This window comes from Typopeltis vanoorti, chromosome 12, assembly GCF_054136105.1.
Source record: "Typopeltis vanoorti isolate ZY-2024b chromosome 12, IOZ_Tvanoo_1.0, whole genome shotgun sequence".
NCBI lineage: Eukaryota > Metazoa > Arthropoda > Arachnida > Uropygi > Thelyphonidae > Typopeltis > Typopeltis vanoorti.
The window spans coordinates 62,398,019-62,415,729 of NC_143560.1; the positions used below are offsets into that span (position 1 = coordinate 62,398,019).

The 17,711-nt window shown below is 35.5% G+C and overlaps 1 protein-coding gene across 1 annotated transcript; it reads right to left on the bottom strand.

The window, feature by feature from the left end:
* Positions 1-5,912: 5,912 nt before the first annotated feature.
* LOC150100832 (innexin inx2-like) lies at positions 5,913-8,196 on the bottom strand. Its single transcript, XM_090401644.1, has one exon. It carries the CDS (start codon positions 8,121-8,123, stop codon positions 6,996-6,998), a length of 1,128 nt encoding a protein of 375 aa, XP_090257770.1. The 5' UTR covers positions 8,124-8,196; the 3' UTR covers positions 5,913-6,995.
* Positions 8,197-17,711: the final 9,515 nt, after the last annotated feature.

Below are 17,711 nucleotides of genomic sequence, written 5' to 3' on the forward strand. Positions count from 1 at the left end.
GATCCCAAGTATTTAAAGGAGTGGACTTGTTCCAGTTGGTGATTCTCTATTTTTATTGTGTGTTTTTGTTGGTTTCTAGATATGATCATTGTTTTAGTTTTATTTATATTTATGGTCATATTCCTTTTCTTTGTTTCTTTATGCCAAATGTTGATATTGTACTGCAGATCTTCAGCTGTATTTGCTAGAATCACTACATCATCTGCAAAAGCCATACGTGAAATCCTGGTTTCTTTCAGTTTCCTGTATCCTAAGTGGAACTTTTTGGTTTTTGTTTGGCATGCCTTTAAAATTTCATCCATTACTACGATGAAGAGAAGAGAGCTGAGGATACAGCCTTGCCTCACTCCTACATTTGTTTCAAATTCTTTTGATCTATTATTACAGGTTCTTACATAATTTTTATTACTTTTGTAGAGGCTTTGTATGGCTGCTATTAAGTTATCTTGTATCTTGTTTTTCTTTAATGTTTGCCATATTAAGTGTCTGGGAACTCGGTCAAAGGCCTTTTCAAAATCTATAAAACATGAATGTAGTTCTTTTCCATATTCCAATGTTTTCTCTGATATTTGTCTAAGACTGAAGATAAGATCCTGTGTGCTTCTATTTTTTCGAAAGCCATATTGCATTTCATCCAGCGTGTCTTCTATTTGATTCCTAACCCTCGCTTCTAAAATGCGGGTATATAATTTTCCTGGAACGCTTAAAAGCGAAATTCCTCTATGGTTTTCACATTTGCGGTTGTCTCCTTTCTTAAATATAGGGATTATTATAGCTACTTCCCAGTCTTTGGGAATAATTTTCTTTTTCCATACAACATTGAATAGGTGTAAAAGAAATTTTATGGCTTTCGTTCCTAAATTCTTTACCATTTCTGGTGTTATTTGGTCATGGCCTGCTGATTTGCCCAGTTTTATTTTATTTATTGCTGCTAACAGTTCATTTGCATGAATTTCTTCACTCTGATCTTCTATTTTGCTGGTGTATCTTGCTCTTAGGGTTCTATTTTTTCCATGTCCTGCATCTTCCAATAATTCTTGAAAGTACTGTTTCCATCTTTCCATGATGTTTTCGGAATTTGTAACTTTCCATCCTTATTTTTGATAAACTTTATGGGGCATTCTTTCTCTGATCTCATTCTTCTTAAAACATTATAGAAGAGTTTTTGGTTTCCTTTAAAATTTTGTTCTAAAGTATGTCCGAAGTCTTCCCAGCATTTTCTTTTCTCTGCTTTCACTAAGGTTTTAACTTTATTTCTTTTCTTTGGTTGTTGTATAGTTCTCTATCAACCTGCAGCTTTGATGTTATATATCTCTTCCACAATTGCTTTTTCTTTTTAATTTCTTCTTTTAGTTCTTCAGTCCACCAGGGTGTTTTATGTTTCTTCTGTTTATTATTTAATGATACACCACAAATTTCTTTGCTTGTTTCTATAAGAAGTGTTTTGAACCTGTACCATAGGATTTCTACATCTTGGTCTTCATATATCTCTTTTTCTACTTCTTTCATCTTCTCTTCTATTTTACTTTTATACTCAATGGCTGTTTCTTCTTTCTTTAGTTTGTAGTTCTTTATCTTAACATTTATTTCCTTGCTACTTTTTCTACATTTTTCAACTTTTATTTTATGGATTGTTTCCAATACTAATAAGTAGTGGTCACTGCCTATTTCAGGACCTCTGTAGACTTGCATTTTTTGTATACTTCCAGTACGATCTGCTTATGATGGCGTAGTCGATTATAGATTTTTCGTTTCTATTGGGCTCTTCCCTGGTAAACTTATGGATTTCTTTATGCTTGAACATAGTATTCACTATCACAAAATTATTTATAAGGCAAAGATTTATTATTCTTTCTCCATTATTATTCCGGGTTATTTCTCCTTGTGATCCCAACACTTGTTTCGTTTCTTCATCTACTTGATTCCCTACCCGGCCATTACGGTCTCCTAGTAGTATGATATGCCCTTGAACTTCTTCAATTGTTTTTTGTAAGAGTTCGAAGAATTCATCTTTAATTTCTTTATTGGCATTATCGTTTGGGCCATATGCAACAATTACAGTGAATACTTGGTTGTCTGATTTAAAATCTATAGTGATTGTCAACAACCTTTCGTTTATTAGTTGCCATTTAGTAATATATTCTTTGAGATCTGGTTTAATTATGCAAGCTACCCCTTGTTTTCCCCATTCTCTTGGGTTTACCCCTGAATAGAAAAGTATATACCCATCTTTCATTTTCTGGCAACCTTGACCTTTCTTTTTTGTTTCTGTGACTGCTAGCAAATCCAATCTTGATTTTTTAAATTCATCAATTAATTCGTTTTCTTTTCCATGTAGACTTTTAATGTTCCATATCTCATGTACCTTTTTCCTCGCTTTTTCGTTAACCATTTAGGCAGTTCGGCTATCGCTTTGTTATTTCTTTTAATGAGTGAAATTTTAAGGTGTGCAGGGGATTAGCCTTCAGCACCCGAGTCTGGTGGTGGGGCTGCCACCTTCGAGGCCCCCAGACCGGCCTATGCGGGAAGTGCTATCCGCGGGAGGTATTTTATTTCCCTCCTAACCTTCATAGTAACCTATGACGAGCATTCCCCGATCCGCCACCAGAGGACGCGCCCGATGGGGGTTACAGGTGTCCCCAGACGGGACAATATATACAGTCTTTCAAATCAAATGTAAACACGTTCCTCTTTTCCCGACCCACTACCCATGCATGGTACTAATGTACTATAAGTTGATCAACCAACCTCCCGTGTATGGCCTCAACAGAAGAGTACTTTTCCCATAACATCAGAATATTTCACATGAAGCACGTGATTTCATACAAAAGCTAGTCATTGCGCAATATCCAACCGGACTCAGAATCTTCATTTTGAATTCTTATTTCGTGAAACAAGAACGCTTGAAAGGAAAACAAGCGGAAGACATTCTTACTAGGATTCTGGATGACAAGTAAAATTCAAAAGAAAAATGTTACATCGTACTACTAAAGAAGCATGCATGGAGTATATAACTTTCGAAATGACCATCAGAGTAATGCGAGAATGTTGGTTCATTGAACAGGGTATAGTTTTCAAGATCATCTTTGTGGAACCAATTAACATCTCCTGGACGTCACGACTGCTGTTGTTATTGTTACTTCTAGATTGAGGCTAATGTTGTTTTGAATTCCTGCCGACACTACTAACGCTACGAGGCCAGTATTATGCCTGTTAATCTGCATGTTCTTCTGACCAGCCTGTTTTTGTAGGGTGAAAAAAAAAAAAAAAACCTTCATCTCTGCGAGATCGGCTAACTCACCTTCGCATCCAAATGGGCCCCCTCAACTTGGGACCTGGATGACTATTCGTACTATCACATCACAAAATTTAAAAAAAATCATTTTTCTTTACAGGTCTCTTTAAATTAAGGGCACTGCCACCGTACATCCAAGATAAAAGACATCCATAAAAACTTGGAAAACTTTGATAATCCCCCAAAGCATTGCAAGAGGAACAGATACAATGTATATGTATGTAAATCTTCAATGAGTAACCCCTGACATCTTCTATATAAAATAAAATAAAAGTGGCGACAATTCCTGATCAGTCTGCGTGTACCAACTAATTTTCAATTGGCTTTGTTTCGAGATTTGGAAGATTATCCTCGCGCTCTTCGAGAATAGGCTTTAATAACTTTTCAGTTCGATTCTTAAATAACAAGCTGCAGGAGAGCACCTTGGTATTCATTATTTCAGAATATTCTGTTGGTGAATTTCCAAAAAAAAACACAAAAAAAATTTGTATGAAATTTGGAATTCTTAAATTGAATAAAGAGCGACAAATATGGACACTTTCGAGGTCTTGTTTTCAATTTGCGCAAAGAAATCCTTGCTGAAAGTTAATTCTGTGTACAACGCAATGAATTAAGTATTTGGTTATGTTTTCCAATCCTTCTTCGAATAAGAGTTTAACAGCAAATGAAGCCTTTTAACGTTCCTTTATAATTAACATTTTCTTTGAGCTAATATTTATTAATGAGATTCTACTTTTCGTTATAGTGTTCGTGTATTGTAACAAATAGCTTAATATATTTTATTGATTATAGTGTGTGGTGAGAGGAGCGGGGAACTGCAGCCACCAACTCGTCTTATAAACCGCTGCATGTGTCACGAACATGCACTCAGAGTTTCAAAAAACAGACAAGGAAAACTTACATTTTGGTGATATTTCCAAACTCGAATATCACTTGTTCGGTTAATCGATATATTCCCCCCCCCCCTTTTATTGGGAAACGAACATTCCATGGATGTACTTTTGTGCGCATACTTCTAATAGGATGTTTTGTTACGCCACTCCACCAGCCTGAAACCACGCAATAGATGTACTGATTTTTATAAGTTTAATTCGAGAATTTGAGGGTACATGTCGAACAAGCAATTTTATTTGATTTATGTTAAAAGTGGGCGATTAAACTACCACTTCACATCGCATTGGAGTTATCCTAAAAGAAGTCCATGATTAATAATTTCCGTCGGGATATTGCTCACTCTTGTGAACGTGCAAATCTAAAAATCCCATTCCGTTACCTTGAAAAATATTTTATGGGAGGGGGGGGAGGGAATTCAAAATTTTTGGACTACTTAAAATCCAAAATGTTAGGTTTTCGTTAACTGCACACCAAAAACTAAAATATCATCTTCCGAGGATCCCCCCCCCCCCAAATAATGACCGGCTGGCCGATGGGGGGGGGGGGGGAGATTACCCATAGGAAATGTGTAAATATTTTCATTGGGTGGCCAGTCACTCACTCATTCAGTAGTATGCAGGGTATATAGTGTAGTAACGTATAATTTCATATTTCAATAAAAAAAAAAGTAAAAAAAAAAATACTTCTAAACAGTTCTTTCAACTATTTAGTAAGGAGACATGCTTCAAAAGCTCCGAGTGCAATGGAGTGAATCAAGCAATTCTCTCTTATTTAAAAAAGGGAAAAAAATGAGGGTGGGGGGGGGATCGAAACGTAACAATTTTCGGAACTGTTGGTGGTACTTCTTTGGGTTGACTTTTATAGGGAACTATAAAGGATTCTAAAATTTACTAAGAGCATCGCGTAAACTTCGTTGACTTCATAAAAAGGCAGACTTTCGATTCACTCAACCATGTGGATTCGAGGAAACAATAATTATACGCTACACCAGAGAAAATAAGGGTAATAAAGGGTCATCTCTAAATGTCACTTTTTTTTTTCTTTCTCATATCGTTGAATCCCTCTCCGTCAACCTTTATGGCACAGAGGAGTTCAAAAGTCCGCGCGTGTGTGTGTGTGTGGGGGGGGGGGAATTGACATTTACGGACGATCCTTTATACTGTATTTCTTCTCTCCGGCGCAGCGTATAATTCCAATGTCAAAGTGCCACAGAGCTCACCTTCCTCTCTTCCAGCATAAATAAAACTACATAAAGTGCTGTGAGCACACACTACTAACACTTCCAGAATCGAAGTTAATTCAACTTCTTTATAATGTTACATCACTCCAAATCCCCCACCCCTCCCACAGACAGTTTCTGAACTTCGCGACAAAACTTGATGTCATCTTTCAAAGGCTAAGTCTTAAAAATCATATCATAAATTTGTTCTTTGATGAGTTTATATATTTAGGGAAAACATCATTGCAAAATTTGTATTTTTTTAGTAACTACAAATCGTACGAAATATCAATGAAAAGCAATACAGTTTTTTTTTTATCATTCTAAATCCTATAAATAAAATAGATTTAACTTTAAGACTTACCATTTTTTTTCTTTCAGTTGGAGTGAAGTAAGAACTTTTATTTATATAATATTTGGATTATTTATATAAATTTATAGCTTAACACATCAATGTATACCACAGAAATGCATACTGTAGAGAAACAACACAGATACAAATGCTAACAGAAAATATATTTATTTATTAAAGTATTTGACAGTTTGAAAATACAGGAAAAAAAAAACGCTTTAAATATTATTTTTCAGGAATGATGAAATCTACATTCAATATTTCTATGCAGTCGCGCGCAAGCAATTCAAGAAAAACAGCTTCATGCATTAATTTCTGCATTGAAATGCATAAAAATATGATATGCATCACAAATATCTAGTTCTTATGGCAAAAAAAAAAACTGAAGGAAAAAAAAGGAACTATATAAGTAGTCTATTTCTGTTCAAGTTCTGTTCAAAGAGACTTCATTTCCACAGATCAGTCACCAAAATATTTTTTTTCAAAAAGCAATCTTAACCACAAAAACTCACCAAATAAATAGAACGAAGAATATGTTGTACTGAACATCTAGCTGCCAGCTTTAATACGAAACTAAAGATCACTATTCGATAACTCTAGATAGAGGCAGTATTAACATGTTTATTACTTAGGGAATTAGCTTCACACTTTTCCAAAAAAAAAAAAAAAAAAGCCTTATTTCTAGTGACAAACTATGAATAAATTTCTGCAACGAAAGCCAACTAGTTGATCACCGATGTTTTGAGGAAATCTGACAACACAGATTTCATTAACGCTTGTTATCTCGACCACAGTGATATAATTAGTCCTTATTTAAATACTGGAAAATCCAAATACCTTCTTTAGTCATTCACGCTGGATTTCTACGATTTCTTTGGAACTACCATATCGAAATAAATGTATGCCCTATCCAGGATGTATTTGAACTCTCGTGGTTAGAATTCACGTCTAGTTCATAAGTATCTGTCCAAATGAGTAATTTGCATTAAAAAGGAACTTTACTGACACTTTCAGCAACCAGCACAATGTTAAAAAAAATTATTTTCTTACTTTTGGATTTGCATCGGATCTTTAATATGGCAACCTAACTTAAATCAAAATTAAGAAAACAAGAATTAAAAAAATTATATAGCTCAGCGACTACATTGCAGCTGGAATGACCGAGAGCCTCTTACAAACCCTGGAAATCTTCTTGTGACTAGTGTGGTCCTCAGATAGTCCTATAAAAAGATGGGTCACACAGCAAAAGGTTTACCATTGTCGACTCCTCTTCCACCTCTTAATAGCCTTTCTCCACCTTCTTCCAGTTCTTTAGCTAGCTCCACGGCTAGATTCTTGAAGTGTATTGAGTCCATATTCTTTGCTAGAAGATATATAATGAACCAATCTCCAGGCTTGGCTTGGTAGACGATCACTTCCAGAGCTCTTTTACCAGCAATGGGAGCACGAATAACTAACAAGAAGTAGCGCACAATTGGAAGCAAGATGACAATGGCACGGTAGGCAAGAGTAAAACAAGTTAAAGCTAGCAAGATGACAAACCAGAACCATAAGAAGATGAAGATCTTTTCGTTGAGGATATTTAAAGGGAGAATGCAGAGAGCATCATGTCGCTGGACATCTCCAGATGAACCAAACTTGTGAAAGGTGCATTTGGTCATGCGAGGAAATACTCTGACCATAGGATCGTTGCGATAGTCCTGATCCCATCCAGTAAACTGGATGACTCGAGTTCCGAAGGTAGTGAACTCTTCTCCAAGAAAGGTATCCATTAGCAGCATTTGGCCCACAATATTTACCAATGCCAAAATTTCACACGAGAGATAGCCCACTGCATACTTGGTGTGATGATGCCAGTTGCTTTTCAGGTAGCTAACCAGCAGATCTCTGTTTTGCTTAGTCTTCGAGGGATCTACTATCGGTAGTTGAAAGTCCAGAAGGATGGCTTTCAGACGTCCGCCTTCTAGGATCTTCCACAACCATCGTGGTAGATAAAACAAGATTGCTTGTAGGAAAAGAACAAAGCACACCCATTGATAGTACGTGTGGTATACTTTCGGCTGAGCGGGAACAAAGCGATCGATTCCCGGGTGAGGAACCTCCACCCCCACAGTCTTATTCCAAGCTTCCGGAAGTGTAAATGTCGCATGAACCCAACAAAACGTGTCTAAGAGGTTGTGAGGTATATCATCGTTCTGGATGCAATCAATAGGGTCTCCGAAATATTGGCGACAAGTCACAAGAACACTGGCCGAAAACAGAAATAAAACTGTCCACTTGTAATGAAGTCGAAAAATGAATCCTTCTGAACACGTGGGTCGACATTTGGCTAGAGCACTTAACGAAGCGAACAGGCCGAACATGGTGACCTACGGCCGTCGGACACGCGCGCACGTGGAGAACGAACGACTTATCACTCAACGGCTGAGAGAGTGGATGTGGCAGAGCTTGGAGAAACAAGACGCCCCTGTAACGCAGTGGTTCACTCCTCGTAGCCCGAAACGAGGACCACCATTGGAGGGATAGCCTATTTCTACATGCATGTTTGGGGCCTGAGTGACATGACGTCACGAAAACATTATTTGAGAAGGGAGCACATTGTGAAGGGTAATTTCCGCAGGCAACTAAGGAGGGGGTGGAAGGGAGCGGAGAGCTTGACCTCCAAGGGTTAACATTGAAATAGAAAAGCGTGAACTGTAAAAGAACGTGATTTTGTCATCGGATGGGTAAACAAACTGACACTTCTGTCCCCTCCCTTACGATGTTGCAACATCTCTTGGACATTTCGAAGAATGAAATGTGGTCATAGTTAGAAGGAATAAATATTTCGAAAGACGAGTCTTTTAATGAGCATGCTATATGCAAGAACTACTGGCAAAATTCCATAGACAGCACAGCAATGTCTAAGCTGATACCTCCATTAAAAATTCATACTTATGCTTTGTAGAGATATAAGTAAAGTCACACAAGACTACAACAACAACAACAAAGCCTTGAAATTGTTGATCGTATCAATATGTTTATTTATTATTTCTCCTGTATTAAGAATAATGATAAACATCAGTAAAAACTCCTTGCAATTAACTTTTATTAATACAAATGGCGGCGAGTACATCCCACACAAGAATTTTTTTTTTCTTAAATCATAATTAATATCAAATACAAGACGGAGCACTGAAAGATGGTTTTGTAGGCGTTATTTATTGACCCTTACTGTCTCATTTTGAAATACGTGCTCAGAATTATTATTGTCTTTTGCGCAATCAAAATAACGTAAGAGGGAACACATTCATTTAACAAATAGGACACACATGACAGTAAGTTTCTGCTAGATCATGCAACGCCTGGATATTGTTACAAGTACCCTGTTTACATCTTATTTGCAATTAATAAGATTTTTTTTTTTTTAAATGCTTTGTAAGAAGAATAAATAGATATTTCGAAATTGTTATTATTCTTAATCAACCAGCGACGTTACACTGAGATTAATGCAACGAAATTAAGATATTATTAGAATGCATTGCATCAGAAGATAGTGCTGCCACCTGTTGGATATTCTAAATATGGCGAGGTGTCGTTTTTCATTTTAAACAGACCGTTATTGTTTGACGAACAGCTTTTCATGTAATCACTGTAATTAGTTTTGACGAATCATCTGAATTATGATATAGATTAAAGGTGTCAAGCCGTTTTCAAAGTATGATTAACAAGTAGAGATTATTATTGACAGAAGAAAAGTAGCGGAACAGTAAAAACGCAACAACACTTTATTAAACGGATTATCGATTATAATCTTTAGTCTAAGAATCCTTTTTTATGTAATTAGAAACGGATTCTAAGCCTAAACGATTTAAATGATGTATATATATACTTATAAATAAATATATTTAAATACGTGATCATTCTAAATGCTGTCATCTTTAGTAGGGTGAATATAGGTGTCCAATCTGGAGGGTTTATCTAGAAACAAGCAACCAAAAAAAAAAAAAAAATCGAAGCATTAAAAAAAACTTTTAAGAATTGTTCATAGAAGAAATACAATCAACTTAACATACTTTAAAATCATTAATAAGATTTAAAATTTCAAAATGTTGGATTCCTTATCCTTCCCATATTTATGGCATGACATAGAAGGTTAGCGTTCGAAGTTCAGTTTGTGACAGAGGAAGTCCGGAAAGAAGTGTGATAATAAGGATGGCCCCATAACTCAAATTACGCACAGCTTCACTACTAGTGTAACTATCTTGGTCATGCAAGGGGGCCCCCAATTTGAACACCTATGACAACAAGCAACCGTTGTAATTATTACATTTTAAAATTTAAATAGTGATTATATTTAAAGACTGGCACTGCCGTCCACACACACACACCTACAATAAATATTTTTATTATTTTTTAAAACTTAGAACGTTACTAATCATTTTATGAAACATGAGCACTAAAGTTATTAGTGCAGTAGCCAGGAATGGTCCATTTTATAATTTTCCATAATTGTCAATTTTGGGAGGATTTGTTGTCCTATAGACACCGTTTATTGTTGGCGCTCCACACGTATCTATGCATACATCGCTTCTTTAATTATTAATCTTGTTTAAAAAACAAGTATTTAGTTTTATAATTCTACCGATGAAGTAGAATAGAGGTTTAATAACTTGATGTATTTAACATCATAATTTGCTTAACTACATAATCATTTTGAAGAGGGGCGGAGCTAATGTCCTTTTATTATATCTTTCTACACTCATAGTCTAAACAGGGGGGAGTAATACCTCCCCACTCACGCATATCCCTAATATCTTTGCGTGCTTATATCCTAATTCGACTGAATTATTTAAATCACTTAACAGCTCTTTAACAAACAACGTCATCTGAAACGGAAATTCCCAGAATTTTTCTTACATCTAATGTGCAACTGCTAGAGTCAACTTAACGATAGCAGCAATATGGCACGTATGAATACCCCATTTCTATATATAGTATGCCTTAAAATTTATTCTACTACCCCCTCTCCTTTCCTCGAATACCTCGTATTAAGCTGATAAACTCGTTTGCTCAACAAGACATACATTGCAAGCGGTGCTCAGTGCATTCGCTGATGTTGCAATACCAGAAATGGGTAATAGTTTAGAAATAACCGACTTCCATAGCAGTGTTAGTATAGATTCCATATCAAACATTAACCAATTAATATATGACTGAACTACAAATGACTGAAAATACTTGTGGAGGATTACATTATTAAAAGATAGAAACGTGACGGTGAAAAAGAGACTCAGACAACACAGAGGCGTAGCTAGGGAGGGGCAGAAGGAGCGGTCCTCCCCGGACGACACTTTGAACCTTTTTGAACTTTTGCAGTTAATTCTAAAATGCAGTCTGGAGAACTCATTTCCAAATATTGTAATACTACTGCGAATTTTCTTCACAATTGCTGTAAGTGTTGCTAGTTGTGAGAGGAGTTTTTCTAAATAAAATTGATTAAGAATTACCTACATTACTATGAAATAGACTTCGCCAATGTCATCGACGATTTTGCTAACAGAAAAGCAACAAAAATAGCATTTTAGAATGTTGAAATTAAAGTTTTACTTCAAAAAATAAATATAGTGTTTTAATTTATTTCCCTATACGTCGTTTTAACTTTTTGTAGTATTTTTGGTGTACTGATTAAGATTTGGTGTATTCAGGGACCGCCCCGGGCGGCAAAAGCTCTAGCTACACCACTGAGACAACGGCTACGCAGACTGCATAAACGGACACAAAGGAACATGAAGGCGCGCTGAAAAACCTTCGTGCTACACAAAGAAAAATTAAAGATCGATACGTGACTTTTTTTTCTTCACTCACCTAGAATAATCAGAATAAAGAATCATGACGGATGTATCTTTTTGAAACCAAATTTGTCGTCGATGGGTTTTTGAAGACCACGTCTCCTCTATTAAGTCTCAAACAGTAAGCGGTATCTGAAGTAATCCAGGAACTATTTTTAAGTTCTAAGTCGTTCATTTATTTTACCAGGAGAAATAAATTAGTTCAATGTTTATTGAACTACAGTGCAGAGCACTGGCTGTGATTCGATGGTCTCTTCCATGCTACACTTCAGATAATTGGAGTGAAGGCCACCTATTGAAGATCCTTTGTAATGGGATAAGCAAAATAACCTTACACACACACACACAGTATTCTACTCTTCAATTTTAATTTTGTGAATTGAGCAGCCACTTCTCATGGGACTACATTCCCCCCCTCTCTCTCTCTCGCACACACACACTGGGAAGTTAGGAAAATAATGGAAGTACATCACAAACTTGTGATGAGTAAATTGAGCCTCATGTGACAAGAATCGATTAAAAATTAAAACAAATGTTAGGTTTATCTTTAATTAATGAGCAGTAAGCTAGTGGCATGTGTTTCATGTCGAAAGAAAAAAAAACGACATTGAGAATTTTCAGCGCTTTGCTAAACACAGATATTAAACATATTCAATTGGATTTTCTATCGAACACTATGGGATAATCCCAGTGCTCGCTACTGCCTGTTAATCTCAGCAACGAGTGAGGAGAGGCTGGTACTCGATTATACTGTTTTGTATTTCTCTGAGTCGCCCCTCGTGATCGGTGATGTCACTTGCACGCCACGTCTCGGCCTGCTTCGAGTTTATGAAATCTGTTGTGTATTATACTCAAAGAATTTATCCGATATTAAATTAATATTTATAAAATACTCTAAATGTACGTGTAGTACATAAATATAAACGGTATCTTTATGTGTTCCCAGCGATTATACTTTGTTTTTTTTATTATTATTTTATCTATCGGCTTCTACATCTCCCTCCCCTCAGCTTCCTAAGGCTTCCATGTCTGTATGAGTCAGCTAACACCTTCAGTTAAGATTTTCTTATGAAGTTTGCGTCCTTAATGAGATTTACATGCTTTTTCTAAATAAAGGACATCGTAGTTACCGATTGGGTTATGAAAGCGTTTTTTTTTTTTTTTAATTTACAGTGTTTATTTTAAATTTTACTTTATTGTAATTAAAAACGTATTAACATAAGGAATTTTTATTATTTATATAAAAATTAATACATTTTTGCTCTGATATTATGGAGGAGGGGGCAGAAACGAATGGTCATTTCCCTCGTTGCTCATCACTAGTTGCATTTTCATAGTTGATTTGATCGAAACTTCCGTAGATCAGTCGGTATTGTTGACGATGCTCTTTCGTTAGAAAGATCTGCGTTCAAATCCTGTGTAGGATGCTAAGAACCACCATAAACTTATTTATCAAGAAGTCAGTTGGCCGGGAATAGTGGGGATTCCTCTTTTTTTTTTTTTTTATAACTCCGGTTTTTCATCTACTAAACGGAAAAACCGATCAGAAGAACCCACAGAATTAAGAGATACATTAGTCTTGTTTGCTTCGGTCGTAATTCAAAACGACAGCATCATTTAATTATTAAAAATAAATGAAACTTGAAAATACTATTGAAAACATTAGCAGAAACTGTTTAGATATTTTATTAAGTATTGTGATTTGTGGAAAGCAATCACAATGTTTCATGACTATGCATAGGAAATCCTTCGATGTATATTGATATTCAGATTTGCTTTCAAGCACTTATCGCAAATACTGTTCAGTGATATGGATCGGAGAATCCTGGTGATGAAAACACACATGAAATGTACCACCTGGATAAAAAATCTCAAAAAAAAAAAAAAACGTTTACTGCACTCATAAATGATAGTAGTTTTTAGTTTGTATTTATATGAAAAGATCGCAACTTTAACACTCCCAACTATTTATTAAGAAGAAAAAAAAGTTCACAACTTACTAAAGTCTATAAGTTTCGAAGCTATTTTTGCCATACTGTACGTAAGACTTTATATCCTATATTAACTCTGCCAGTGCCGCAACGAAGGCGTGGCGAAAGAGGCGCCCGCCACGGACGCAACTAGATTTGGGGAGCAAAACGTAAAAAATATAAAAAATAAAAATAAATAAATAGATATAAAAGTCCGCTATTTTATATTGTATTTTTAAATTTCGCGAATACGCCGCTTTAGACACACAAATTCTGCAACTGATTTTAATGGGGTTAATAGTAAGTATTTAACATATTGCATTTAGTAAAATTTAACTTGTTACATTTCAATTTTTCAAAATTTTTGTCATTTTGGGTTGGGGCAGGGGGCGCAAGTTAGACACTTGCCACAAGCTCTTCATACCCTCGTTACTATACTGAACTCTGCAATTATGATCTTAAACGGGAGCCTTATTTTTGAATCAAATTTTGATTCATCGAAAAGGAAGCAAAATACATTTAGTGCAGTGTAATCTCTCTCTCTCTCTTTTAAATCTTAAGTCATTATCACTCTTTGATCTTCAGACAGATATTTATTTATACAACGATCTAACTGAGCCATGAGTCATATATCTTATGTTCCGTCAAATACGAAGGCTTTCAAGGTCGGTTTCTCGGTTCAGCAGTCACCGACTGCTAAACAGAATAGACTGACATATACGAAACGGAATATCGATTTAATCCAAAATTTTGCCTGTTATAAACTTAGTCCAAATATTATTCAGAGTGTTTTCAAACCCTTTATTTTCATAAACCTCACTCAATACGCTGTTGGTTCTACTCTAACCGTTACATATGGCACACCAAAACCACGTGTTATTACACGCTTGTCAATTTTGGTTCTCAGCATCATTTCATGGGACATTGCATTACAGAAAAACAGCCATCCTGTATTTTTTTTTTAATTTTTTAATTTTTAAATTTTTTTTTTTGTATACAGTAATCTTCCGATGGAAATCGAGGCTATTAGTAACGTTAAAAAATTAAATTAATAAGTCTTTTTACCGTACATTGAAGATTTGAGAAAAATATACTAACGTGCTGCTGTTCTGGGATTTTAAAGAATGAGAAAGACAGTCTATAACTGAAGAATAGCAGTTTGTGGGAGCTAATGAGTGAATTCTAAGCAAGTTTTTGAACTTTTATGTGGCAATTCTAAGATTCCTTGAGAAATAGAGTACTTCACCATTATCACGTCCAGACGTGTAAGGTTTGTTGCTCACTTCACCAAGAAAAATACGCCTGAATTATATATAGAAAGCTGCCAAAATTCTTCCATGGGATGGTGCAACGGGAATGAAGAATAATGTCTTAGCCATAGCTACGATGCGTTGATTGTAAAACTTTTGAGTTCCAATCCATGTAAGAGGCGAAGAATCTTCACAAAGGCTTTTCAGATGACGGTGAGGGAGCCAGTCTCACGCGCAATAAACAAACATATACTGGCTAAGTGGCCTTAAAAAAAAAAAAAAAAAAAAAAACTTCCGCATCGTACCCGATAACTATACCAATTTTACTACCTTATTCTCAAAAAAAGTTGTTTTCATAAAAACAAATTTCGTTTGAATGTGTCAATTTTAGTAGCAGTTTTACTGACGAACTGTTCATAACGTACGGACTGTTCATAAATAACGTAATGCTATTGGAAGGGGAGGCAGAGAGAGAGAGAGTTGTAGGAAGGAAAGGGAAGGGCTAAAAATGTGTTGCGCATAGGAAAAGTTTTCTATTGTTTATCAAAAATATTTTTAATTACCCTTTTAATACAGTCTATAGACAAACGAATCCGTGGATCCAATAACCAGTTTGGTCCGCAAACAGATCTCCAGTTTTTCGTTTCTTTTCTTTTTAATCAAAAAAAAAAAAAAATTGCGCATTATTAGATGAACATCCGTTTTTTGTTGTACGGAATAAATTTTAATATGACTCTTGACCACATTGACTAGAGTTTAAATTATAACGAATTTTCGAAGTCTAGGTTTTGGATCCTTTCTCCAAATAACACATTAAAGTTTGGTATTTGCAAATTCATATTCGGAATACACAATAGTAGTTGCAATAAGAAAAAAAAAAAAAGCGTATATTTTACTGAAATTTGGCAAACACAGGAAACGATGCTACTTTACTACGAAATTACAGAACAAGCCGGATTCCCGCTGCCTTCCTTGTTGAAGAGTATTCTATATCTTCAACAAGATTATGTGTGTGTGTGTGTGTGTGTGTGTGTGTGTGTGTGTGTGTGTGTGTGTGTGTTCACAGTGCCGGTTTTCCTGTTTTGAGGGACAAAAAACTGGAAAACCTCCACCTCCGTATAAGATCAGCTAACTTATTGATTGAAAAGCCCTGATAAGGGGTCTTCGCGTCACAGACCGGATACGAACCCAGGTGTTTCCAACTAAAGGAGCTCCGTCGAAACCCCGAGCTACAGAGGCGCTCATCAAATTATACTATGGAATCAAAAAATTTAATAATATTAATAACTACTATTAAATAAAATATTTAAACAGAATCAATATATTACATGTGTAAATTGCGGTTTACAAGATAGTGCTTACCAATATGTCTGCAGGGGAATTTATAATTTGTGGCAGTGTGTAGTGGGAGAGAAAGGCTATTATGGACGCACTCTGTATTAAATACAGAAACATCGTGGGAAGGTTAAAGTTTAGATAATAAAAAAGAAAGCTTGTAATGCCCGAGAAATAGTGCCGTAGATGGTTCATTTCAAAAAGCAAAGGTCGCAGGGATTAACGAAGAGGATGAGTAGTCATGATGCCTGAGTCAGAAAACTAAGTGGATTAATTCCTGCTGGTGTTCGCAGATTTTTGAGAAAAATGGTGGAATTAGTAATGCAGCCTCGGAAAGATTTCGTATTATGATTAAGGCAACATATACTGTACCTTGTCTCCTTAAAAAAAAAAAATAAATAAAATGTAAAATGAATAAAAAGTGCAGAGTCATTTTGGCACTTTTAATTCTATGTAGGAAATATTTCTCAATCATTATTAACAAACTCCACTTGTGGCTATTAAGTCGTTAATTACCCACCATAAATCCGATACTAAAAAGAGTTTCTAGTGCTTGATGAGGAGAAATAAATAAATAAATAAAAAATGCACACAATCGGTTACCAACGGCGAAAGACACTTCTCTACAAGGTCAAAGAACGTATACGTGAATAGTTTTAGGGGTGTGTGTGTGTGTGTGTGTGTGCTCAGTTCTTTTCCACCACATTTATGCAACTATTTAATGCTTAGGCTTTGGGATCGTCGTCGGTATTATGCAATAGCATGGCAACATGCCAAGCATTACGAAAGAGGAAAGGAAGATCCTTTAACACCCCCCCCCCCAGGCAGCAATAAAAACCAAGCAGATTACACGCCTAGATTGTTAATCACATTATGTTACATTTCCTCTCTTTTTTTTTTTTATTTATAATTAAAAAGGTCTACTCAAACGAATAGTGGGACCAACATTAGTGAAACTTATGTTTAATCACCGGGCTATGACATTCATTTCAATCGCATAACTACTGCAGGAAGAAAAGTACAAATAAGCAAAGTATTAAATAAAGTAGAATGTAAAGAGTTGATGAATCATGGTCTCTGATTTGTAAATAATGAGAAACACGGCCTTCTGAAGTATTTAAAGATAAACTTGAGAACAAAAAGAAGGGAAAAATTAATAAAATCGATCGATTTTTTTTATGTTTAGTATCGCCTTAAGAAAATAGCTATTTCTTAAAGTCATAACTAAGCAACTGCTCTAAGAGATCGAAATTTTTGGAAGTGATATCATTAGGACGGCTCACGATACTTGCTTTACGTTCATCACGAGTTACCTCAGTACTGGACTACTTAAAACATGCGAATTTTATTTTATTTATTTTATTTTATTATTTTTTATTTATTTTATTATTATTTTTTTTTTTGAGCCTGCCTACTCGGGATGCGTCAGGTAAAAGCTCCGATTGACACCTGTAATATCTCCTGTCGCCAGTTTTTCAAAACCTAGTTTCTTAGGGCAAATGTTAGTTTGCCTTGATTTAAGAAATATCTTATAATAGGTGTACGAACAATGTGATCTATTAATC

Bases quoted from the DNA above. Each gene is read 5' to 3' on its own strand.
- LOC150100832 (XM_090401644.1), bottom strand. From the start codon at position 8,123: ATGTTCGGCCTGTTCGCTTCGTTAAGTGCTCTAGCCAAATGTCGACCC.